Source organism: Geotrypetes seraphini, chromosome 8 (genome assembly GCF_902459505.1).
Source record: "Geotrypetes seraphini chromosome 8, aGeoSer1.1, whole genome shotgun sequence".
In the NCBI taxonomy this organism is placed as follows: domain Eukaryota; kingdom Metazoa; phylum Chordata; class Amphibia; order Gymnophiona; family Dermophiidae; genus Geotrypetes; species Geotrypetes seraphini.
Window position 1 is genome coordinate 161,081,987 of NC_047091.1, and position 24,416 is coordinate 161,106,402.

General features: G+C 42.8%; 2 protein-coding genes across 7 annotated transcripts in view; one reads left to right on the forward strand and one right to left on the reverse strand.

The window, feature by feature from the left end:
* BRAP (BRCA1 associated protein) overlaps positions 1-10,806 on the reverse strand; it is an 88,414-nt gene extending 77,608 nt beyond the window's left edge. The window contains exons 1-4 of the mRNA XM_033954036.1: positions 10,571-10,806; positions 8,929-9,090; positions 2,646-2,838; positions 62-251 (exon numbers count right to left, since the gene is read on the reverse strand). Of these exons, the coding sequence (XP_033809927.1) occupies positions 62-251; positions 2,646-2,838; positions 8,929-9,090; positions 10,571-10,649 (624 nt within the window). The 5' untranslated portion in view covers positions 10,650-10,806. The remainder of the gene's footprint in view (positions 1-61; positions 252-2,645; positions 2,839-8,928; positions 9,091-10,570) is intronic.
* Positions 10,807-10,839: 33 nt separating this feature from the next.
* Positions 10,840-24,416, forward strand: part of ACAD10 (acyl-CoA dehydrogenase family member 10) — a 71,944-nt gene continuing 58,367 nt past the window's right edge. For 3 of the 6 annotated variants that reach the window (XM_033954029.1, XM_033954034.1, XM_033954032.1), the window contains exons 1-3: positions 10,923-10,977; positions 17,003-17,198; positions 21,587-21,735. In XM_033954029.1, coding sequence (XP_033809920.1) covers positions 17,012-17,198; positions 21,587-21,735 — 336 coding nt within the window. In that variant the 5' untranslated portion in view covers positions 10,923-10,977; positions 17,003-17,011. Of the gene's footprint in view, positions 10,978-11,151; positions 11,413-17,002; positions 17,199-21,586; positions 21,736-24,416 lie in introns of those variants that run through there. The other 3 variants (XM_033954030.1, XM_033954031.1, XM_033954035.1) reach the window with 3 other exon arrangements.

The following is a 24,416-nucleotide window of genomic DNA, read 5'->3' on the forward strand; positions in this document are numbered from 1 at the left end:
AATCTAACTGTGCCATCAAAAGTTAAAAACACAAATTTTAGGGCAAAAACAGACAAATTACCTGTGAGCTAAACTTTACAAGCACCATGTATTGGTTTGGCGTTGAGTCTCGGATGATTTTCATATGTTCTATGACTTCATTAAATGGTGCCACAAACTTCACGAGGTCAGGACTGGTCATGGTAGCTGGCACTGTGAGAATGCACAGCATGGCACTACGTCTAACATCTTCTTTTAACGAGGTCATCTTACTAATAAAACAATTATGCCATCTTAGATAAGAGGAGGAGGAGGAGCCAAATCTTATTTTATTTATCAGATAAAAAGACACTTAAAATGATACCCCTTATAGAATTGCAGTTAATTAAGTACACAAACATTAACCACATTTTTAACACATTACACATAGAGACGCTAATGAAATACAGTCAAAACAACATTAATAAGCACACTATAACAAAACAACCAGACAGGCAGCAATAGTCAGGGTTTCTCATTCAGTAGAACAACCGAGGACAAACATTAGTATGCAACCATACTCCTTTCCAGGAACACAATACTTTAAGATTACTATTGATGCTCAAAATAGATTTTTACCATCACATGGGCTGACAAATATCTATAGGAAAATTTAGTTGTCTTTAAAACAAGATTTTTATATCGCAACTTTCCAACTCCAAATTTTTAATATAATTTTTAACAAAAAAATATTAAAATGCATAAATGCAAAGCTAGCAGTTTCACTCATTTCTTTGGAAAGCTTTCATTCCCTCATAATGCTTATGGAGTCACATTTTAAAAGAGCAGTCACGAAAAAAATTACAAACCACAAACAAATATTCGTGGTACCGCAAACACATTTGCTAAAAGCTGTTAATAGCAAACCAAGAAATGTTTCAGAAATGATTAGAAGTAGTAGCAGAAGATGTGGAAAACTAGCTAGGCTAGTTTTAATAGCTGAAAACCATTAGAAAACTTAGTAGCACGACACTGAAGACCAGAGTTTGGCTTTAGAAGTTGGTATGTACTAAACATGCCCACAGCAATAACAAGGGCATGGAGGGGCATTTTCAAAGCACTTAGGGCTCCTTTTACTAAGGTGTGCTAGCGTTTTTAGCGCACGCACAAGATTAGTGCGCGCTAGCCTGCTTAAAAGGAGGCAGTAGCGGCTAGCGCGCGCCTTTGTAAAAGGAGCCCTTAAACTCAAAAAAAGTTCCATAGTAACCTATGGAACTTTGAAAGTCTAATGGGTCCTTTTACTAAGGTGTGCTAGTGCGTCTTAGCGTGTGCTAAATATTAGCGCATGCTAAATGCTAAGGCGTCCAAAGGATATAATGGGCGCGTTGCCACGCATTAGCATCTAGTGCGCACTAAGACGCACTAGCGCGCCTTAGTAAAAGGGCCCCTAAGTGCTTTGAAAATTAGCTCCATGGTAGCAGATAGCACGGGCTAATGCTTATTAGCATGCACTAATGTTTAATAAACCAGCCCTTAGAGTTGGTCTTAATCATACGGAAGTATGATACTACCCAATATGACTTATCAGTGGATGTGGTGAGACCAATATTTTAACAGGTTTAGGGTATACTTGCTAGAAAAAAGGTCAAAAGTTCTAAAAAAAAAAAAAAAAAAGAGACATGGGGAGTTGGGAGCTGCCACTGAGCTGAATTTTCTCTCTTTAGAAGCACACAGCTTAACTGTTTGTTAACCCTTAAAGTTACTGCAGATTATTCTGCCTTTTTGCTTAACATATGCTTATTATTTCTTGTTAACATCAATTATCAGTTCATTATTAAAGTTACGCTTGCAACAGATCTTATTCTATAATTTGTGCACAAAAATTAGCAAAACTAGTTGCAAATCTGGGCATACAGCTTTCTAGAATTAGAACTTATATTTGGTCCTCTGGGAGAATGCTACATCAGATCTTACTTCCAAATAATAAGGAATCTTGTTGTTTCTAAAAAAGATAAAATAAATCCAGAGGAAAAAAAGCAGTACGAGACTTAAAATCAGAGCATCTAATATTATTAGGGGGGGAAGGGACTTGTGTACTGCCTTTTTTGTAGTTATACAACCACACTCAACACAGTTTACATGCAGGTACTTCAAACATTTTCCAAATCTGTCCTGGCAGGCTCACAGGTACTTCAAACATTTTCTGTATCTGTCCTGGAAGGATCACAGTCTATCTAATGTACCTGAGGCAGTGGAGGATTAAGTGACTTGCCCAGGGTCACAGGTACAGGGTTTGAATCCACCACCTCAGGGTGCGGAGATTGTAGCTCTAATCACTGCACCACATTTAATTGCTGTAATTTTATCAGGTTAAGTCTAGACTCCAGGAATGGTAGTGGATTCATTTAACTTCAGGAGGTCATAAAAACCAACGTCTTTTGAGACATTGGATTTGCATATATTCTGAAATATGTGATAGGGTACAGGGAGAAATGGGGTCTTGTGAAGTTAAGATTATTCATCTAATTCTATTGTGTAAGCATACCGATTGTATAATGATATATCCTTGCATTATTAAAATGTTTGGAAGTAAAATCCAAGCATCTATACCTGAGAACCTCTCTCTTTCAAACACTCTTCTACTTAAATCCTACTGATATCTTATAAAGCATGTGTCACATCCTTACTTTGTTTTGTACAGGTGCATTATGCCATGAACAATTTCAACAGATGGATTACCACTGAAGAATGAGATCTGGTCAGGCAGCTGCTTAGATGGAGAATCTGGTGTGGTCTCCATTCGCTGATTAGTCTGGTCTTCGTTACTATTTTTGTCAGACGTGGATGCAGCCTCCTGTTGTTCCAAAGTTCTGTCATTCACTGCAGATTAACCATAAAAAATTTTCCATTATCAATTATTAAAAATGTTAAAGAGTTTACAAGTTTATTTATATACCAAAGAACAAGTCCTGATATTTATAAATGTATGCATATGGGCCCAATGTATCTCAGGGAGCTTAGAAGTAAACAAATCTATATCGCTTCTCTCACATTCCAAACATATAGTCTCATTTAACTTTGACTATATACAGTACCTTCCAAAGCTTCAGTTTGAATCCACAATAGTTTTCCTCAAGATCACACAAAAATATTCAGACTGCTGCTCAGTTTATTTATTTTATTAGGATTTATTTACTGTCTTTTTGAAAGAATTCACGTTAAGGCGGTGTACAGCAAGAATAAGTCAAACATAAGCAAGACAATTACAGCAGTAAAAATATTCAAATTACAATACAAAGTGTGGCATAGTAAGCTATATTACAGTGTCAACATAAATATGCATTAAAACATTTTAATAGACAGTATAGAGCAATGGTCTCAAACTAGCGGCCCAGGGGCCACATTTTGAGATATTTTGAGGCACTCGGTATGTTTATCATAATCACAAAAGTAAAATAAAACAGTTTCTTGATCATAAGTCTCTTTAGCTATAAATTACAATATTATTATTAAGATTTAGCCAAAAGGAAAGATTTATAAACTATAAAGAGTTTTATCTCATGCAAAATTGTCATTTCTTTAATAAGACATTAACTATTTTTTCAGAGGCCCTCCAAGTACCAAATACAAATCCAAAATGTGGCCCCGCAAAGGGTTTGAGTTTGAGACCACTGGTATAGAGTGTAAGTAAAGGAGAATGTAAGTAAAGGAGAGTGTGGCACAGTGGTTAAAGCTACAGCCTCAGCACCCTGAGGTTGTGGGTTCAAACCCACTCTGCTCCTTGTGACCCTGGGCAAGTCACTTAATCGCCCCCATTGCCCCAGGGTACATTAGACAGATTGCGAGCCCGCCAGGACAGACAGTGAAAACTGCTTGAGTATCTGAATAAATGCATGTAAACTGTTCTGAGTTCCCCTGGGAGAACGGTATAGAAAACTGAATAAATAAAAAAAATAAAGATGGAGCACATAGATAAATAAGATAAGAGTACCAGAAGTTAGAAAATAAGGGGACTAATTTGAAGAAAGTTGAACATGAGGTCAGAACGGTGCTTGAAAATTATCCCAGCTAGGGTAGGCATGGACAAACATGTCCTGCTATACTATGTGCATGACACTAGCAAGTTAGTTACTTCTTCTATTAAAGACCTGGTTGAAGAGCCAAGCTTTCACCTGATTCCTGAAGTAGAGAGTCTTTTGATAAGCAAAGCTAGAGAATGACATGGGGAAAAAATTTGTCCCCGTCCTATCCCCACAAGCTCAGTCCCCGCAAACCATCTGATCCTACCCGCACAAACCATCTCCCTTCTGTGCTCCTATTTTCCCCATTTCTAATATCTCCCCTCTGTATCTTTATACTCCCTCCTGTGACCAGCATTGCCCCCCCTGTGTCCATATACCATCCCCATGTATCTCCCCTTTATGTCTCTATCCCTATGCCCCCATGCACATAATTTCCTGTTCATTACTTTCCTGTGTCCAGATTTCCCCTCTCTTCCTCTTCCACACCAATGTGTCTCTCTCCTCACCAACCCCATCTAGCTTCTTTCCCTCTTTCTCCCTCTGCTTCCAGCATCTGGCTCACCTGCCTGTCCTTCTCCCATTTCTCTATCCTACTCCTCGGCCAGTTTTGCTTTGGTGTCCTTTTATCCCAAGCTCTATGGGAAACTCTAATATATATATTTTTTAAAAGGTTCATTTCAGCTGGGTCCTCTGTCCACAGCAGCAGCCCCTTCCCTCCCTCTCACCCGCTGCGGTCTGTGCAGCTCCCACCCTCCCCTTGCTGGCGATTTTTCTCTTAACAAGTAACCGGAGCATTTCCTGAAGTTGCGTGCAGCTGGCTGGCTGGCTGAAACTTCTCCTCTGCTCTAATGCAACTTCCTGTTTCCGGTTGCGTTAGAGCAGAAGTTTCAGGCAGCCAGCCAGCTGCACGCGACGTCAGGAAATGCTCCGGCTGCTTGTTAAGAGAAAAATCGCCAATGGGAGGGAGGGAGGGAGGGAAATGCTCAGACCACGCGATCGGATTTTAAGTATTTTGTGAGCGTTCCCTCAATTAACTGCAGGGACAAGGCCATTCACTGCTCCACGGGACGGTGAATGGCCTTGTCCCCGTACCCATGGCCACAAGGGTTTTCTTTCGTCCCCGTTTCGGCGTGTTACCCATGGCTACCCACGGGTAACAGTCACCGTGTCATTCTCTAAGCAAAGCCTTTCAGGAAGTGCATTCCAGAGTGTGGGGGCTATTCCGGAGAAGACTCGTTGGCAGGGATCACATCGTATGATATCCTTCGGAGAGGCTGTGGTTAGGGATACTCCTTAGTGACCTTGAAGGCATGTAGTGGGGGCTCCTGTTCTTCAAGAACTCTGGGCCCCTTTATAAGAGGTGATGGCTCTAGCATAGCATCCTCTTTTCTCCTCCCCCTACAACCTCTGCCCAACACGTTATTCCCCCATCCACTTTATCTTTCCCCATCCTAAATATGGAAAGACACACAGAAGAGAAAAGAAGCCAACATAGCAGCACCCCATAACACATAGTGCTCTGTGGTTGCACCCTCTAAAATTCAGCCCCTTATCTCATCATGAGGCAGGCTTTTTTTTCTTTTATCCACCAGGAAAATTTCTGAGTTGGATCAAAATAAACATATTTCACACCCTGGATAAGTACTCGGGCATTGGAAGGAGAAACTTCCCCCTCTTTTACGAACGCATAGTGCGGGTTTTAGTACTGGTAGTGGCGGTAACTGCTCTGACGCGCATAGGAATTCTATGAGTGTCGGAGCAGTTACTGCCACTTCCAGCACTAAAACTCGCTATATGCGTTCGTAAAAGATGGGGTTAATTTAAAAAAGGTATCATCAATAGTTAATACCCTACTCTTCGGAACATGACATACATCAGGAAACAGTTATTTGTTACCACAAAAAACTTTCAAAACAGCAATCGTATCTCACTCAAACAAATGTCATCACTATAGTGGCTCTTCCTCACAAAGAAATAAAGATTAGGGTTACAGGGTCCTATAATAAAGATTTGCTGAAAGATTAGGTAGAGAGTACGAGTATATCCCTTGAATTCTCTTTTTATACCAGTTCAAATTCTTGATTTGATTTATTATACTTGATATACTGCTTGCACTTAGATATTAAGTGGTTTACAATAGAAATGAGTATCCCTCTCTGTCCCAGTGGGCTCACAATCTAATTATAGTAGTTTTGGAAGAAGTATTTAATTACATGTTAAAGATAAGAAAGAGGTATTTGTAACCTTTTTCCTTGTGATGCCTTTTTTGCATTGTTTATTGAAATTCAAGTTTTGAAATTTTAATTTGAACGCAATATCAAGTATTTTCAATGCGTATTACTGTATATTGTTTTAAATTTTACTTGTATTTTTCTTGAAAAGTTATATTTAAAATTTTCAATTAAAAATAAAATAAAAATAGTCCTGCTCATCTGCCTGAAGATCTTTTTTTTAAATTTTATTTATTTATGAATTTTCAAATTATATACCAAGTATACACTCGTACAGAAAGTTGGTTAGACAAGATATTACTTTCTTTAAAGTATAAATCATATTACACCTTAACACTCCTAAAAACAGAAGAAAAAAAAAATTTGGCTAACGCAACTCAAGTCTTCTATATTGAATCCAAGATTTCACATGAGCGAGAAAAAAGAAGAATATAAATCTATATATTTAGAATGTGCTATACATAGAGATGAGGTAGGAGTGACATATTTAAACTATGGAGTACTTGATTTTTCCCCGTCCAGTCGGGAAAAGGCCAAAAATGCAGTTAACTCTAATACACTTACATGGATGTGTCAAACAGAATGTAGCCCCCAATGAGATGAACCTTGGTCTCTGAAGGAGACATTCTTGACGACGCTTTTGAGTTTCTCTTGAGAGATCAAGGAACATTTGAATTTTACATCCAAGAAACTTTCTGTTTATTTTTAAAGAAAAGCCTCAATAACCATACTTTATCAATCGAGGGAGCTACAGTTAATATCAATGTGGAAGATGTTACTATGTCCTTATTTGACGTTTCCAGAATTTCCGATACATTCAGTGGTGCTTGATCAGGTATTTTTGACTGTAATTGAGTCCCAATTCAAAAGCTTGACCAAGACTTATTATCATCTAAACAATTGCAAGAGTCCCTAATTGAGGACAATGTGAATCTTAGAAGGAAACTAGAAATACCTGAGAATAATTCACAAAATAATAATCTGAGACTTATTAATTTTCCTAGACTAACAATGGTAACTCCTAGGGAGATGCTTAAGAGATCCTTGGTAGAAATTCTGCAAGTCCTAGAGATTACTTTACCCCCAATGTTCTCCCTAACGCCTTTTAGCCGGGCGCTCTGCCCGGCTAATTTAGGTGAGCACCTGGCTGTCATTTCGGTTGCAAATTCGCCTAAGCCTCACTTTTTTTTAAAGCGCCAGCAAGCATGTTTTCAGCTTTACTTTTTAAAAATAATTTCCTACTGCTGGTTAGTTTTTACGGTCGCAGTAGGAGGCAGGGGCTGCAGGCTCATTATGACGAGTGCGCCTCTTTCTGATTGGTTTCGCTTTATTATTCTGATGGTTTCGCTCATTATGACCAAGTGCGCCTCTTTCTGCTGCTTATAATTTCATTACCCAAAGCAACACAGAAGTAGAAGGTAAGGCAAGTGGGCAGACTTTGAAGACCAACTGGCCTTTATTTGCTGTCACTTACTATGTTACTACCATGTTTCCCCGAAAATAAGACAGTGTCTTATATTCATTTGGGGCCCAAAAACAAGGCACTAGGTCTTATTTTTGGGTAGGGCTTATTTTTTTCATGTACATGATTATTTCTCCTTTCCTCTCCTTCACCCCAATTCTTCCTCTTTCCTTTCTCTCCCCTACATGTGCAACATCTTTCCTCCCCTCTCACCCATCCCCTTGTGTCTTCCCTCTGCATCTTTTTATCCCTCCCATCCCCCTGTGCAGCAGAACCCTTGCCCAGTTTCCATCCTTCCTTCCCTCCTATCCCTGTGCAGCAGAACCCTTGTCCAGCTTGCCTCCTTCCCATCCCTTGTGCAGCAGAACCCTCCCCGCCTCCACCTTGGAGCCAAACCGCTGAACATCCACTGACCCTCCATCCTTCCCTCCCAAACCAATCCCCGCTGGCCGCGACCATAAATACCTTCTGGCAGAGGAGCATCGGGCCAGCAGAACTCCCAGGCTGCTTCGCAGCCTTCTTGCTGAGGCCTTCTATGTACTGATGACATCATCAGTAATGCAGTACACAGAAGGCCCCAGCGACAAGGCCGCGAAGCAGCCTGTGAGTGCTGCTGGCCCGACGCTCCTCTGCTGGAAAGTATTTATGGTCGCGGTTTGGAGGGAAGGATGGAGGGTCAGCGGGGGTTCGGCTGCGTGGTGAGGGTGGGGGGAAGCGTGGCTGCCTACAACTAAGGCTTATTTTCAGGGGTAATACGGCTTATATTAAGATTTACCCCGAAAATCATGCTAGGGCTTATTTTCGGGGTAGATCTTATTTTCAGGGAAACACGGTATAAATCTGACAAATGAATGAGAATAGGTGTAAGGCTAATGTAGTCAGCTTCCTACATCTGAATTCTTGTGTGGTACATACAAGAGGACAGGTTAGTTTATTTAGGTATCATCTGAACCACAGATAGCAGAATGGGATGGTGGTCCACAGGAGCTTTGCTACAATTATAGAATTTAGGATTGGGTCCAGCCCCTCCAACCAAAAAGGTGTTCCTGATCTGAAGCATAATATTCCTAGTCACATAAAGATTTTCAAGAACCTCTGAACACATTTCTGTACACAAGTCATCTTGTTTTATCTTAATTTTCTGTTCTTTATTTGAAATAACCATCATAGCAAATATAGCATTCCAAAGATAACTAAACACAATAAATATATGTCAGATTATGAGCCTGATTTACAATGGATACAACTGGTGTACCTGGTTTGGAATTTATAGTTTCAATAATCACATCTGTCATCTCTCTGCGTCCAATATGCTGATGTAGAAGTGCTGCCTTTTCCACAGGTGCCTTTCCTTCCAAGCGTATTGAAGCCAATCCCAGTGTCTTTTCTTTAATTTCCTCATTAGACATATCAGTGGCTGGATGAAAGCACAAACAATTAATGTGCTACAAAGCTACATTCAAAAGCTAAAACAGATCACACAAGGTTAAAGTAAATAAAGCACAGTATTATTCTACTGCACTTGCAGGTACTACTAATGTAGTTTAAAACACTGACTTTTCACTACTATATTAAAATAAGTGTTTTTGTGTAGAAAACCTGCTAATTGATCTGCAGGTTATGGATGAAAAGAGATGTTTTTAATTAGCGTAGGTGAATGGGGGATTATATGCATCCATGGTATGCTATGCCTATTGTATGATGTAGGCTTGATCCACCTTGTAAATGATTTTGATGCTCATTCTCTGGGAAGAGATGGTATAAACATTGTAATTACATAGGATGTGGGAATACATTCTAGTTTGTTATCATATCTTCAGTTTTCAGCTATGTATTGGGAATTAAGAAAAATAACCAGTTTTAAAGGTTGGAAACATATGCACTACCATAACTTAACAGCAAAATAACAGCTGACTGCAACCATTTTGCATTATGACAAAATCCATGACCTTTTGAAGGGAGGGAGGAAGGAATACTGTTAGCTGGAATGGGGGTTTTTTTGCTAAATTTTCACTACACCTTATGTCAAATGACCTACATATTCCCTCACAGTTGGAAGATGAAATAGAGAATTCATAGAGAAAGTGCACAGGATAACTCTTACACCAAGGCTTACATATGCTTCAATAGTTCAGTAAGTGTCTTGATTTCAATGCTAAGTAGTAGTAGCAACTCAGATGCAACATTCAAATGCATTTGTCCTTCCTGAAAAGTGATGTTAATGCAGAATAGACCACAAACATTTGTATATATCAATTAGCCACAAAACTTTCACATTTGAGAACCACCAGTTTTTTCAATACATGCCTACTACTTCAATGGGATGCTTTGCTAAGACCTTTATATTAAGCAGCTCTATTACATCTGTATCATGGATCTACAGCTTTTGAGATACTATCCCAAACCCAGAACCAAACATAGGAACAGTGTCCCCTCAATATTAATTTTTAACTTTGAATTTCAGGCTAAAACGTTCAACTCCAAACCTCTGGCAGGACTTCCAAGTTACCCAGGTCCAGAAGATAGATTTTAAGCCAGTCTTGGATTTCTTCTAATACATTACGGGACATGCTGGACTGGTTTCAATAGGTAGAATCACAGACTAGAAATAACACAATACTTCACTATGTAAGACTGGCCAAAAAGTCTCCCTCCTGGAGTTGGGTAACTTGGCAGCCATGCAGAAGGTTTAAAAGCGAGGAAGGATTAGTGCAACCTCCTCTATCGAGGAAGAGGATTTCTCTTGCTCGATCCCGAGGCGGAAAACGCTTACCATATAGCTCCAGAAAAAAAAAAAGGGCGGCCAGATTGAGACATTCCGGTTTTACTTCCACTGAAAGCTATCGAAGTAAAAGCCGGATGTCTCAATCCGTCCTCCTATGCCCTCTCCGCCTCACCTGCACTGTACAGAAAGCTCTCGGGGACGCGGGAGCGCTCCGCGAGCTCCAGCCGAATCACAACCAATGAAACACTCATATGTTACACAGTGTCCCTGGGCCTCACCACACGCGAAAACTGGGGTCGGACGAGGGAGAGGGGTGCGGGAAGAGGCAAGTGGGGGCCGTTCACATCCTCCAGCAGCGAAAACACACACGAAAAGTGTGGGGTGGGGGGGAGGAAGCAGACAACGAGACGCGCGCCTCCTCTCACACTATTACAAGATTATTGTTACTACAATAACAAAACTACAGGCTCCTCTCGCTTCACTTCCGGTCTCCGCGTGACCTTTCGACCCCGGCGTGGGGATCACGTGAGGTGCTGACGCAGCGAACGCTACAGGATTCCGTAGAAGGTGCGGACGGAGGTAGAGCTTCCTTTACGCCTTCGTGTTTGCCCCTCTTTATAACTTCGCATTCGGCGAAGAAAGTTTTAGCTATTTGGAGGGGGGGGGGGGGTTTGAGTTCTAATCCAGGGCTTCTTGCTAGGTCCGTGGTGCTTCGCCGCTAAGCAATATGGTGCATTCTGTGCTGGTTTACTCTCCCAGCCACGAGCCACCTCTGGTTAGGATGAGGAAGGTTTGACCGCAAGAAATGCTGTAGAAAGAGAAAAAAAAAAAGTGATGCCCCCAGAGGGATGGAATGGTTAAGTGTAAGGTCCTCTGACCTGCAGTTGTTCCCCTCTAGTTTAATCCTGCCTCCTGGAATACTGTATGAGTACAGTGATCAGATGCATCTAGCATGTTTATTTATTTTAATTTTCTATACTATTCTCCCAGAACGGTTTACATTAATTTATTCAGGTATTCAAGCATTTTTCCCTGTCTGTGCCGGTGGACTTACAATCTATCTAATGTACCTGGGGCAAAGGGGGTGGGAGGGTTAGGTGACCTGCTGCCCAGGGTCACAAGGAGCAGCATGGGTTTTTTGAACTCGCAACCTCAGGATGCTCTCCCCCGAGACTACAGTGTTTTACAGAAATGCATGCTTTTATTTCAAGAACAAGTTTTTTAATTTTCCTACTAAAGTACTTACTTTTTGAATGGGCCAAAAAAGCATAGATTTGGCATGTGCTACATAGTAATGTAAATGACAGTAGGTAAAGACCTGAATGGTCTATCCAGGTTGCACAGTAATGCTGCCCGATTCAGGAAAAAAAATTCAATTCGATTCAGCCTATTGAATTGGTTATTCGATTTGATTTTCCTGCCCAATTGGGTGTTTGTTTTTTGTTTTTTTCAAACATCCTGGTGGGTTTATTTTATAGCTTCTTCACCCCATTTGGCTTCGCCTAACCACACTGGTGCTGTGGTGTAAACAAAATAAAGAAACAAAAAGGACTTTTCCTCTCTGTTAAATCCTAGCTCACATTTACGGTTAACACCAGCTCTGGCAGAATACATTTTTCAAATCTGACATATTGTAATCACAAAACAGAAAATAAAATTAGTTTTTCTACCTTTTGTTGTCTGGTCAATATTCAAATCTTGTTGGTCCTAGGCTCTGGTTGTCTTCTGATAACTTGCTTGCCAGGGTCTCCTTTCTCCGTTCTAACCATCCATCTGCCATCTCTGTCCTCCCCTTCCATCCCCTGGAGGTCTGGCATCTTTCCTTTTTTTCATCTCCATCCACAGATTCACCTTTTCTCACCTACCCTTTCATCCAGCATCTCTCCCTCCTTCCCCACCACCTCAGGGTCCACAATCTCTCCCTTTCTCTTCCCAACTACCCTCCTATCCAGTATCTCTAAACCCCCCTCCACACCATCCCTTGTGTCCAACTTCTTTCCCTTTCTGTTCCTTCCCTCCCTAAATCCCATCGTCCATCATCTCTCTCCCTCTCCTCTATTTTTAGTCCCATTATTTCTTCTCCCCCCCCCCAAAGTCCAGCATATGCATGTCTCTTTGAACCCCCCTCCCTCCCTCCGTGTACTTCCACACCAGGGCTCCCCTCCCCTGAAGGTCTGTGCCACCATCCCTGAAGGCCTGTCCCCCCCTTGAAGACCTGTCTCTCCCCCTTGAAGGCTTGTTCCCCTCCCCCTTAAAGGCCTGCATCCCACCCCTGAAGGCCTGTCCCACCCCCCACCCCAAAGGACTGCTCCCCCCCCCCCCGGAAGGCCTGCGTGTTCCCCCTGGCCTCCCACTGGTGTCCGGCTTCCCCCCTGGCCTCCCCGCACCATTTACCTTTGAGGATCAGTCTGCAGACAAGATCGCAATGCTAGCGATCTTTGCACTGCTTCGGAGCTATTTCCTTTGCCAGGGTCCCGCCCCTCCTCTGACATCAGAGGCAGGCTTGCGGCGGAAGAAACAGCTCTGAAGCAGTGCAAAGATCACTAGCACCGCGATCTTGTCTGCAGGATGCTCCTCAAAGGTAAACAGTGCGGTGAGGCCAAGGGGGAAAGCAGAAGGCTGGGGAGGGGAAGCCAGATGCCAGGGGGGAAGCTGGAAAGCAGCACTTTCCGACTGACCCTCCCCCCTCGCCCTCTAAAGCAGGTGCGGCAGCGGCTGGCCAGCAAGAGCAGCGCTGCCGCTCATGCTTTAGGGGGCAAGGGGGGAGGGTCAGCCGAATCGGAAAGCAGTTTTTTTGTTTTGTTTTGTTTTGTTTTAAATCGATTCCTCCGAAGTGAATCGGTGAACCGATTCAAATCGTGAATCGGGCAACACTACTGCACAGTAGTCACAGGATTTATACATTCATGGTTAAATTTTTTTTTTTCTGTAATATTTCTGTTCCATAGATCTTAGAAGTCTGCCTGTTACGATCTTTAGATTCCTACTACCAAAGTTGCCCTTGAAGCTCATTCCAGTCTATCCTAACCATCCTGTCCTTTGCAGGATACAGACTGTAAAGTCTGCCCAGCACTGTCCTCACGTTCCAAATCACTGGAGCTTCCATCGAAGCCCTCCCCAGCCCATCCTAAACCAAATTGCCATAAATGGGACACAGACCATTTGTTTTCTAATTAGAGGTCCTCTTGTGTTCATGCCGTGCTTTTTTAAATTCCGTCACCATCTTCATCTCCACCAACTCCCTTAGGAGAGCATTCTAGGCATCCACCACCCTCTCCATAAAAATGTGTTTCCTGATATTAACATTCCTAATTTGCTAGAACCAAGATTTGCATACAAGCTTTGAGGTTTTCTTTCGTTCCCCATCCTACAATTAATATCCACTAACTTGATCTTTTACACATTCTCCCTCTCCTTTAGAAAGCTGCACTAGCATTTTTAGCGTCGGCTGCAGCGGTAACAGCTGGGACACTCATGGGAATTCTATGAGCATCAGAGCTGTTACTGGGCCGGCCGGCACTAAAAACACTAGTGTAGCTTTGTAAAGAAGGGGGGGTCTATGTTTCTCAGTTACTTATCAGTCACACACAATGGGAGTAATTGTATAAGCAAGTTGAATATGTAGAATCTTTGTTCTGCCCTGTGTTTAACTCAGAAAGGTGGGTTATAAATTTGATGGTGAAATTATATTAAAAAAAACAAGCTATGAACCTGTCCATTATGTTTAATTTTAAAATGTCCATGAGCATAATAACATTGTGCCTCTTAACAGGATTGGTTGTGCAAGATACTTAAGCTCAGCCAAAATTTCAAGAAGGGACTGTCCTTAGCATATGTTTTAGGGCTTCTTTTACTAAGGTGTGTTAGGGCCTTAACACGCGGAATAGCACTCGCTAAATTGCTGCGCACGCTAGACCTTAACTCCAGCATTGAGCTGGCGTTATTCTAGAAGTGTACCGTGCGGTAATTTTGCGCGTGTGCTAAAAACGCTAGCGTACCTTAGTAAAAGGAGCCCTTAGTATTTACACCTGATCTGAGCCAAGAAGCCAGTTCTTCCAGTGTCTGAGTTTCCATCTTCTTTACAGCACAGAAACTATGTGTTCTGCAGAGGTTCAGCTTTTATACTTTCTGAACAGTTGAGGCAGAAGGAAGGTTGCCAATGAAGAAATGTTTTGCCCTGGGTGTAGTATTTATTTGTTTAATTCGTTTTCTATCCCGTTGTCCCCGAAGAGCTCAGAACGGCTTACAGGTTAAAAAACACTTCTCCCTCTGTATTCGCGGTTTCAATTCACAGTTTTTAGCTTGCTGGCTCCTCGCCCCCAAATTGCGTCAGCTTGCAATAGAGAAATTGTGGATTCCAAGCATTTACAGAGAAAATTGCCAATTCCCAGCACTTTCCTCACCTTGTTTTGCTTCTCCTTCAGGAACAGGCCAGGTCTCCCACCGTTTTATTTGCAGTTTCACCATATTCACGATGGTTTATAATAGAAAACAGCGAATAACATATGAAAAAGTTATTTGCGGGTTTTCTGTATTCGCGGGTGTGTTAATCCCCTATCACAGCAAATACGGAGGAAGACGTGTACATATCATATAGTTGACGGGTTACAATTTGACAGTTACAGAACAAGTTTATGATACAAGGTTGCATCCTAACTTGATACTAACTATGGATCTAGTGCAAACAATTAGAATTTCTAGGTTACAATTTGTATAGCTATCTTTGACAGTGCATGTTTTTTCAATACAAGTTTTTACGCTAATGTGACACATTGAGATCTAGTACAAAAATTAATTTCTCTGCAATCCATTTGTTATGGGCAGGTAATGGCTGTTACTTCTTTTTTGTGTACTGGAGCCTACTAAAAATGTGATAATGTAGTGTGTCTTATTTTAGTTACTGAATGATTAGCGTACATTATCTTTGAAGGCCTGCATCCCCCCCCAAAAGGCCTGCCTGTCCCCCCCCTTTGAAGGCCTGCCTGCCCATCTCCCCGGAAGGCTGCACTCCCCCCCCCCCCCCCCGAAGGACTACCCCCCCACTCCGGAAGGCGTGCTGTTCACCCTGGCCTCTAGAATCATTCTCCCTAACTTCAGCAGCCTGCAATAAGATCGCTGGCGCTAGCGATCTTTGCAAGCTGCTGAACGGCTTCTGAGCATCTTCTCTCTGCCGCGGTCCCGCCCCTTCTCTGATATCAGAGAAGGGGTGGGACCGCGGCAGAGAGAAGACGCGCCGAAGCCGTTCAGCAGCTTGCAAAGATCGCTAATGCCAGCGATCTTATTGCAGGCTGCTGAAGTTAGGGAGATTGATTCTGGAGGCCAGGAGGAAGACGGAGAGCACAGCAGCGGGTAAGCCACTTCCTGACTGACCCTCCCCACTCGCCCTCTAAAGCAGGAGCGGCAGGCCAGCAAAAGGCAGCGCTGCTGCTCCTGCTTTAGAAGGCGAATGGGGGAGGGTCAGTCAATGAATCGGGAGTACGATTTTTTTGGCGGGGTAAATCGATTCGAATCGATTCACCCGAAATGAATCGAGAATCGATTCGAATCGGGCAGCAATAGTTTGCAGTATTATTACAGGTTTTATTGTAAACTGCTTTAATGCCTTTAGTGGAGAGCGGTATATCAAATGGAATAAATCAAATCAAATTAGTAATGGTGAAACTTATAGTTATATAAAGTATATTTTAAAGTGCTTACCTCTATTTTCCATGATAAATAGAAGGTCAGCCTAGTGACATCCAGCAAAGCCAGGCTCAAATCTTGCTGCTGCTTCTTGTGATCTTGGACAAGTCACTTAGGACTAGATTTACTAAGGGCACAGATCGGATCCGTGTCCAGGGGGCTGATTCACAAATCGTCCTCATGCAAATGAGAGTGATCAGAATCATGCCCCCAACCGCCTGCCCGGATCGCTCTATAGCGATCCCAACACATGCGCAGACTATCTAGATGGTCTGCGCATGCGCTGGCCCTCTGAGCCCAGCAGAAAATTTTTTTTTTTCTCTTAACTTTTTTGTGAGCCTATGGTTTTAACCCGCTTTAAGCCCGCGGGTTAAAACCACGGGCTTGCACTGCGGGGAAGGGTGAGAGAGTCGGGCCTGCAAGAGTTCGAGGCAGAGAGCAGAGCAGCAGAAGGCAGGGCAGTCGGAAAGAACCTGAGCGACTGGTCCTCAGCAGTCGCTTGTTTGTGATCGGCCTGCCTAGTCAATGTAGCAGGGTTTTTGTTTGTGAATCGTTGCCTGCCATCATTTGAATGCCTTTCCCCCTCATTTGCATGCGCGGTTCGGAGGATGATCAGGACACAGGTTAGTGAATCAGGTCGGAGGGAAATCGAGTCGCAAAGGGGTCACAAACCGATTGGCACACGATCAGTTTGCTTAGTGAATCTAGCCCTTAACCCTCTATTGCCTCAGGTATAAAATTAGATTGTGAGCCCTCTGGGACTCACTCTGAACTAATACTGAAAAAGGTGTAAGCAAAATTGAAATAAATAAGCAGTAGTGGTCACATCAACGCAGACTATTTGCATGACATTTGTACTGCCAGATATCACCTGTTCGAAAAAAATAAAGCTTCTCAAGTGTTTGCTTTCCTTCTCCTACAGTTTTGCATAATGTTTGTCACCAGAATTTTTCAAGATCCATTTTTGCGGTTTATCAGGCTATCCTTAATTCTGAAACATGAACAGTGTCTCTCTCAGAATCCAATACGATGGAGGCATTCTACAGCTTCTGGGTATAAAGCTGTTATTTTTGACATGGGAGGTGTACTTCTACCGTCACCTTACAAACTGGCAGTAGGTAAGGAATATAGCATGCTTTTACTGCATACTTCTACAGAACACATTTCTCAGCTCTGTAAACTGGAAGGTTAAGAAAGTACAATAGGTGGTTGTCCATTTATAAAATATTGGTAATGCAGGTTATCATTGGTTACTGTATTTTCCAAATAACATATAATGGGAAACATACCAAAAAAGGCTTCACAAAACTCTCTTATTCAATAAATATTTGAAGCTTAAGTTAATATAAAGTGCCGCATTATGAAATTTTTATTAAATAGATCTAAATCTTAACATTATCATTTTACTTATTATTAACATATCAAAAAAGTGCAATCTGCCCTAAGATCCCGTCTTAACAACAGGTTGTTAAAAGTGTGATATCATCACGTTTCATTGCATAAAATGTAGCATATTCCTAATTGTTCTAACAATTCAATGAGTCATTTGTAGACTATGATATAAACTTTGTAGCACGCAAATTGCATATTTGGAAGTTCACAAGTCTTCACGAAGACCTTTAGAAAACAGCCTTACTCTACACCCGATCGTGTTTCGTCGATAGCGTCTTCAGGAGACAAGACGACCAATGAGGTATCTTTGGATCAGCAGCACCTACAACTAAATTCTCACCAAAGTACCGTAAATACCTAAAAAATCTTTCAAAATCTAACTTTTAAATAAACTGCATAAAAATATAAATTGGTTTACCTTAATCATTGTGGAGCGTCAAACATACAGGATGAGTAACCTCCAAACGGCACTAGCCCTGCTTCTGCCTGAGCTCAATAATAGCTGTATACGTCCTTTCTGAGCCAGCGTCATTTTTAAATCCCATGAAACTGAAACTCTCATGCCGTTTGGAACATCTGAAGGATGAGGAGGCTAGAGTAATGTCGTTTCAAGAATTGTAGAAGCAAATCTGGGTAAGAATGAGAGATGCTTTCTATTTGCAAATCTGCCATTATTTCAGATTGCTGGAAAGGGCACATTTGAAATTAGAATTCGTAGGGAAATTGTAAGAATTGCGGGGGGCGGGGGGGGGGGCTGAGGCCCTGAACTGTGCTTCAGTGTCAAAGCTCCATAAGACATTTTTGGCAACGGAGAGACAGGATGGCCAAAGGGGGGAATTGAGTGGGGGGAGTTGGAAGAAAGGTAAAAATTTATTTGGGGAATGTTATAGCTGAAATATTGTAAAGATTGTAAAAGTTGAAAATACTGTATGTGGCTTGACAATTGGAATGTATTTAGAATTTTTTTCACCAGCAAAAGAGAATTCAAGTTAAAACATTGTGAACATTCTGAAAACAGTGCTGATTCTCAACGCATGCCGGTTTAGCCATCTTTTTCTTACACATCTTTGTCCATTTTGGGCTCCTTCTACGAAGCCGCAGTAGCGGTTTAACATACGTAATAGCGTGCGCTAAACCGCTGGCCACGCTAACTGCTACCGCCTCCTCTTGAGCAGACGGTAGTTTTTTTGGCTAGCGTGGGGGTTAGCGTGTGATGAAAAGTCGCACGCGCTGAAGGCTCTTAGGGCTCCTTTTACTAAGCCGCGCTAGCGGTTTTAGCACACACAGGATTTTAGCGCGCGCTTAACTCACGCTACGCGGCTAGAACTAACGCCAGCTCAGTGCTGGCGTTAAGGTCTAGCGCGTGCGGCAAAGCCCTAATGCGGCTTAGTAAAAGGAGCCCTTAGAGGTAGATTTTCCATGGAGGCTATTTAGGAGGGGAAGTTACAACTTGGGTCATTGTTAAGATGGGTTATTTTACCACAAGTCAGGCTATTTTTGTAAAGGGTTTCATTGCATAAAATGAGACCCTGTGCTAAACTAGCACAATTTGTGGTAAAAGAAGCCATGGCCCATGCTGATAACTTCCTCCTTTAGTGACTGCAGAACAATTTTTTTTGTCCCCTGATAATGCTTTTCATTCTGTTCTTGTTTTTCTCGTATCAATAGATTTTTATTGAAAACAAAGAATAAAAATATGAAAGGCATAAGAAAAGACATGAAAATGCCAACCCTCAAGAAAACTAAATCCTTCAACCAACCCCCCCTTAAAATCCCTTCCCATTAATCCCCCTTCCCCAACCTTGACACTAGAGAATGATATGGGGCAGAGCCGTGGGGACAGGGACAAACTTTGTTCCTTTGTCATTCTCTAAAAATTTGAGACTGGTATCCACTTGTAAAAACTTAACACATTTTAGATAATTGGCAACTGAATTCAATGATTAAAAAAAAATGCAGAAGCTGCTTTTGGATTTCAGTTAACTACTGTTAAATGACATAATTTGTGTCTTGTCTACCATCTGCAACGTCTTTCCATCATGTGCCCAGCTGCTCAGTCATTTTTTTTTTTTAATTAACTTTTCAGATCATTATACAATCCATAAAACAGCAAAGAAAATGGAAATCATTATACATCAGTCAAAGGAAAACTTACTAACAAAAACCAGGAAAATCCATTTAGTCCTCTTCAAGGGAGGAGTCTTTCTTAAACTTGAAATAGGAAACACATTCAATGAAATAATAACTAGACGAAACGATCCTAAATTTTATGAGCTTTACTAACTAGTTCTATTCCACTTCAGGACTGTACATTCTCGTGGTCTTTCAGAAATCTTTCCAATTATAGTAGATCCCAGAATATAAAATCATTATTCTGAAAATTCAATACACATTTGCACGGAAATTTTAAAAAGAACGTGGCTTTCAGGGCAATCACTTTAGACTTCAAGGCCAAGAAGGCCTTTCGCCTAAGTTGAGTCACCCTGGCCACGTCTGGAAACATCATCACCTTAGCTCTTGTTTGGAACAGAACTCATCTTTTTTTTAAAGTACATTTTCATTATTAAAGATTTATCTTGTTCAGAAAGACAAGAAACCAAAAGGGTTGATCTGGTTGATGTAACATCTTGTGTGTCTTCCAAAAATGCTGTTAATTCTATTTCCTTGGGTATCAACCTCTTGTTCTCCTGGCTCGTTTTCTGTAGGTAGTATTGAGATTTTGTCGGGGTGGTTTGGGGTCCGGTGAAGATGTTTTTGGCTGTTGAGATTTTGTTTCTGAAGAATTCAGCCAATTGATTGGCTGTGGGGGGAGTGGCCAGGAAGGGTCTGTAAGTTCCTTTAGTAGTTTGCAAAATTTTTGGTGTCTTGGATTTCTGTGCCTATCCGATTGGTGTAGTATGACTTTCTTTTAGCTTTTGTTTGTATTTGTTCAGTGTTCTCCAGGTTGTTTTTGTGTGTTCTCGATTATTTTTCCTCCATTCTCTTTAAAGATGTTTGCATTGTCGTTTGAGTTGCAGTAGTTCGTTGTCAAACCATTTATCTGAGCGTCTGCAGATTCTGGTCTTTTTCTGCAGTTGTGTCATGTCTTCAAGGATGGATGTGCTTAGGGTGCACCAGTGGTTAATGAAGTCCTTGGGGTTTCCATCTCGTATCATGGTGTCTATTTTGGTGTCACTTAAAATCATAAGTGTTTGAGGTTTATGCAAATGAGGACAGAGTTCACGGGGATGGGGACAGTTCTCACTGAAACAGGATGGAGACAAACTTTTACTCTACTTGACACAATTACATCATCAAACAAGAGAATGCTTTTTCCTTCAGCATACCTTCCAGTCCCAAGTATCCCCAAATCCTCCCCTCTAACCCCTCACTGCTTAAACAAATTGTGCTAGGTGGATTATATTGATCCATTTAATGATCAGTCAATTTCTCCATTTCTCCCACTACATCTAGTTTCGAAAGCCAGTCCAGAATGCTGCTCCCAAAAATCCACAGTAACACATTTAGAGACATCCTCTTCAAGCGTGTTTGCCACTTTAATCCTCTTTTATTTCCCAGACCCAACAAGCACTAATTGGGGAACACCTTGTGATTTGATTGGTCGAATCTGGAACTCTGATAGTGTATGATGGCTAAACGGGGAGGGGGAGCTGGTTTCTCAAAATGTATGAGTCGGTCAGTCCTGGAGTGGTTTGGTTATTTACTTTATTCATCGGTGGGGATGGGATAGGTTTCTGTGAGGAGGTTAGGAAGGGGTGTTAGATGAGATGTTAATTGTTATACTTGGTGTTGTACAGTTGTACAAATCTTATATTGTTATACTTGGTGTTGTACAGTTGTACAAATCAATAAAAATTGTTTAAATATAAATACCACTTGGGGTTGTACAAAAAAAAACCCCAAATTGTCTGATAATTGTTGTGTAACATCAATCCAAAATTGTTGACTTCGTGAACAAGACCACCAGATGTTGAAAAGAGAACCTTTTGCCAGTACCACACTTCCCACATACATCTGAAGCTGATTGAGGAAACATTAATTTAAGTCTGTCAGGTGTATAATGCTATCTGGTAACAATTTTATTCATTCTGTTCTTTAACATTCATTTTTGTAGAATGGGAGTTGCAGAACCATGTTCCTTCTGGAACCATTAGACAAGCATTTATCTCTGGAGGTGACAGCAGACCCTGGTTGAAGTACATGAGAGGGGAGTTAACTGCTACCACATTTTTGGAAGAGTTTGGAAAACAGTGTTCTGAAATTGTACGTAACACATTTGTTCACTGACCTATCAAGTTCCCTCAGTGGGATAAAGAATAGCATAACTGTAGGTTTCTTGTAATTTTCCTGAACTGATTTTGATACACTCAGATTAGTATGTCATCGGCTATAGTCGATTCATTTTGGCATGGGGTTGTAGAATTACTATTTTGGAATTCTAAAGCACTATCCCAGGAGCAGTTTTCCTGAGTTGGTGTGTCTTGCTGCTTTGGAGTACAAAATTACGTAAAGAGAAGAAGGAATGATATCATTGTGTAATTCAGTAATATTCAAATCCCACCTAAAACTCTTCATTATGAAGTTACTTTTAAATCTTAATCTAGCTTTTCTATAGCTTAACAATATTAGGACCCCTTTTATCAAGCTGCGCTAGAGATTTTCAGATAAAGCCAGTGTAGTAAATGCTCCGACGCTCATAGTATTCCTGTAAGCATCAGAGCACTTACCTTGCTGGCCTGCCCTAAAAACCTCTAGTGCAACTTGATAAAAAGGATGGGGGTTAATTCAACCGTGCTCTTTGTAATAAACAGATTAATTAAACTTTATTTGTCTTTTCCTCTGAGTCTTGGCTAGATTGGAAGCTCCGCAGAGAAGAGACTTTTTTATTTTGTGTATATGACAGCATTATAGAAATGCCAAGTCATGGTAGGCTAGGGGCGGAATAAGCATGCAGAAACATATTCTGGGAAAATACTTGACATGTATGTAATTCTATTTAAGAAACCCTGGTATGTAATAAATGGAGTAGAGAATGACATGGGGACAAATTTTTGCCTGTCCCAGCAGGAACTCAATTTTCTCGTCCTGTTCCTGCAAGTTTTGTCGCTGTTCCTGTCCCATTCCTGTAAGCTCTGCCTTAACCGCACAAACCTCGAGCACTTATGATTTTAGTGTTTGAGGCTTGTGCAGATGAGGACGGAGCTTGCAGGAATGGAACAGGGACAGGAAAAGAACTCGCCGGGACAGGAAAATGAGTTCCTGCGGGGACGGGGAAAAATTTGTCCCTGTGTCATTCTCTAAAATGGAGAACAGAAAGAACTTTGATGAGTAGGGCAGATATATATTGTCTTTTCCTCTGAGTCTTGGCTAGATTGGAAGCTCCGCAGAGAAGAGACTTTTTTATTTTGTGTATATGACAGCATTATCCCAGGACAAGCAGGCATGATATTCTCACATGTGGGTGACGTCATCTACGGAGCCCCGGCGCGGACAGCTTTTCAAGCAAACTTGATTGAAGTTTCAAGTTTGCACACTGCACCACGCATGTGCGTGCCTTCTCGCCCACTAGAGGGCGCATCCCACCTCGTGGTCCTCAGTTCAAATTTTTCCGCGGAGCAAGAAAGCCCTGTGGATCTGAGCTCCAGTGTTTTTGCCTTCTAGCTGCCGCGTTTAGTTTGTTTTTCCCTTCGAATTAGTTCGCGGTGCTGTTTTTCTTTTCGGTTCTTTTCAAAAAAAAAAAAAAAAGTCTTTCGTTTTTCGTCGGGCTCCGGGGGCTCCCGGAAGCCGTGGCCGAGGGACGTCGGTACGTTCCCGGCCTTCTTCTTTTTCTTCGTGGATGTCCCGTCCTGTTACGGGATTCAAAAAGTGCAGCCGGTGTGAGAGGTTGCTTTCCATCACTGACCCTCACCGGTGGTGCATTGTCTGTCTTGGGCCCGAACATCCGACAGACTCGTGTGATCGCTGTGCTACCTTCCAAAACAGGGCCCTCCGTCGCCGTAAGGCCAGAATGGCGGAATTGTTCGCCGTCGACGCGCCGCCTAAGGCCTCGACGTCGGCCTCGGCTTCGGCCCCGGCCTTGACCTCGGCCTCGGCGTCCTCGGGGGCCTCGGCCTCGCCTCGGCCCTCTTCCTCGAAGGCGTCGTCAGTGAAGCAAGCTTCGGGTAAGTCCTCTGTTCCATCCCCTTCAGCAAAGAAGCCATCCTCGAGTCAGGCCAAGGCGGGTGGGTCGACCCCGGCCCCGCATCGGACCTCGACTCCGCACACCCCGAGGGAATACTCGAGACCGAGGTCGCCCTCCAGGGAGTGTGCCCCGGACTCGGAACTCCCCACCTTCGTGGGGATTCCGGCCTTCCAGGATCTCCTCCGAGCTCTGATCTCATCGGAGCTGTCGGGAGCCCTGGAAGTGTTGCAGCGTGCTGCGGTTCCGGCGGCCTCGACCTCGGCCTGGGCGCCTTCGGTCTCGAAGGCCCCGGCCTCGGCTCCCTCGGGAGCCCCGGCCTCGGCGACCTCGGTCTCGGGTACTGTGGCCCCGTTCACCTCGGTCTCGGCCCCGCCCCGGACCTCGACCTCGGGGGAACCCCCTGAGCGCAGTGTAAGGCCCAAAGAAAAGTTGCGCAGAGTGCGCCGTCTTTCCTCCTCTTCCTCCGGGTCTTCCAGACACGCCTCGCCCTCGACGCGACCTCGGACGGGGCGTCGATCGAGGAAGTCTAAGCGGCCCCGAGGCTCGCCTCGGCGCGACCGTTCCTCGTCGTTCGGGGGCGAGGCGCTGCAGGTGTCGGAGTTGCGCCTCGACAACCCGAGGCTCCTCCGCTCACCCCATGGGAAGTCTTCCCGGGCCGCCTCGCCGAGGAAACGGGAGAGTGTCCCACGAACCCCTGGGTCCTCACCCAAGGGTTCTGCGAGGAGGATAACTTCCCCTTCCCCCTCGAGGGCCCTCGAGAGGG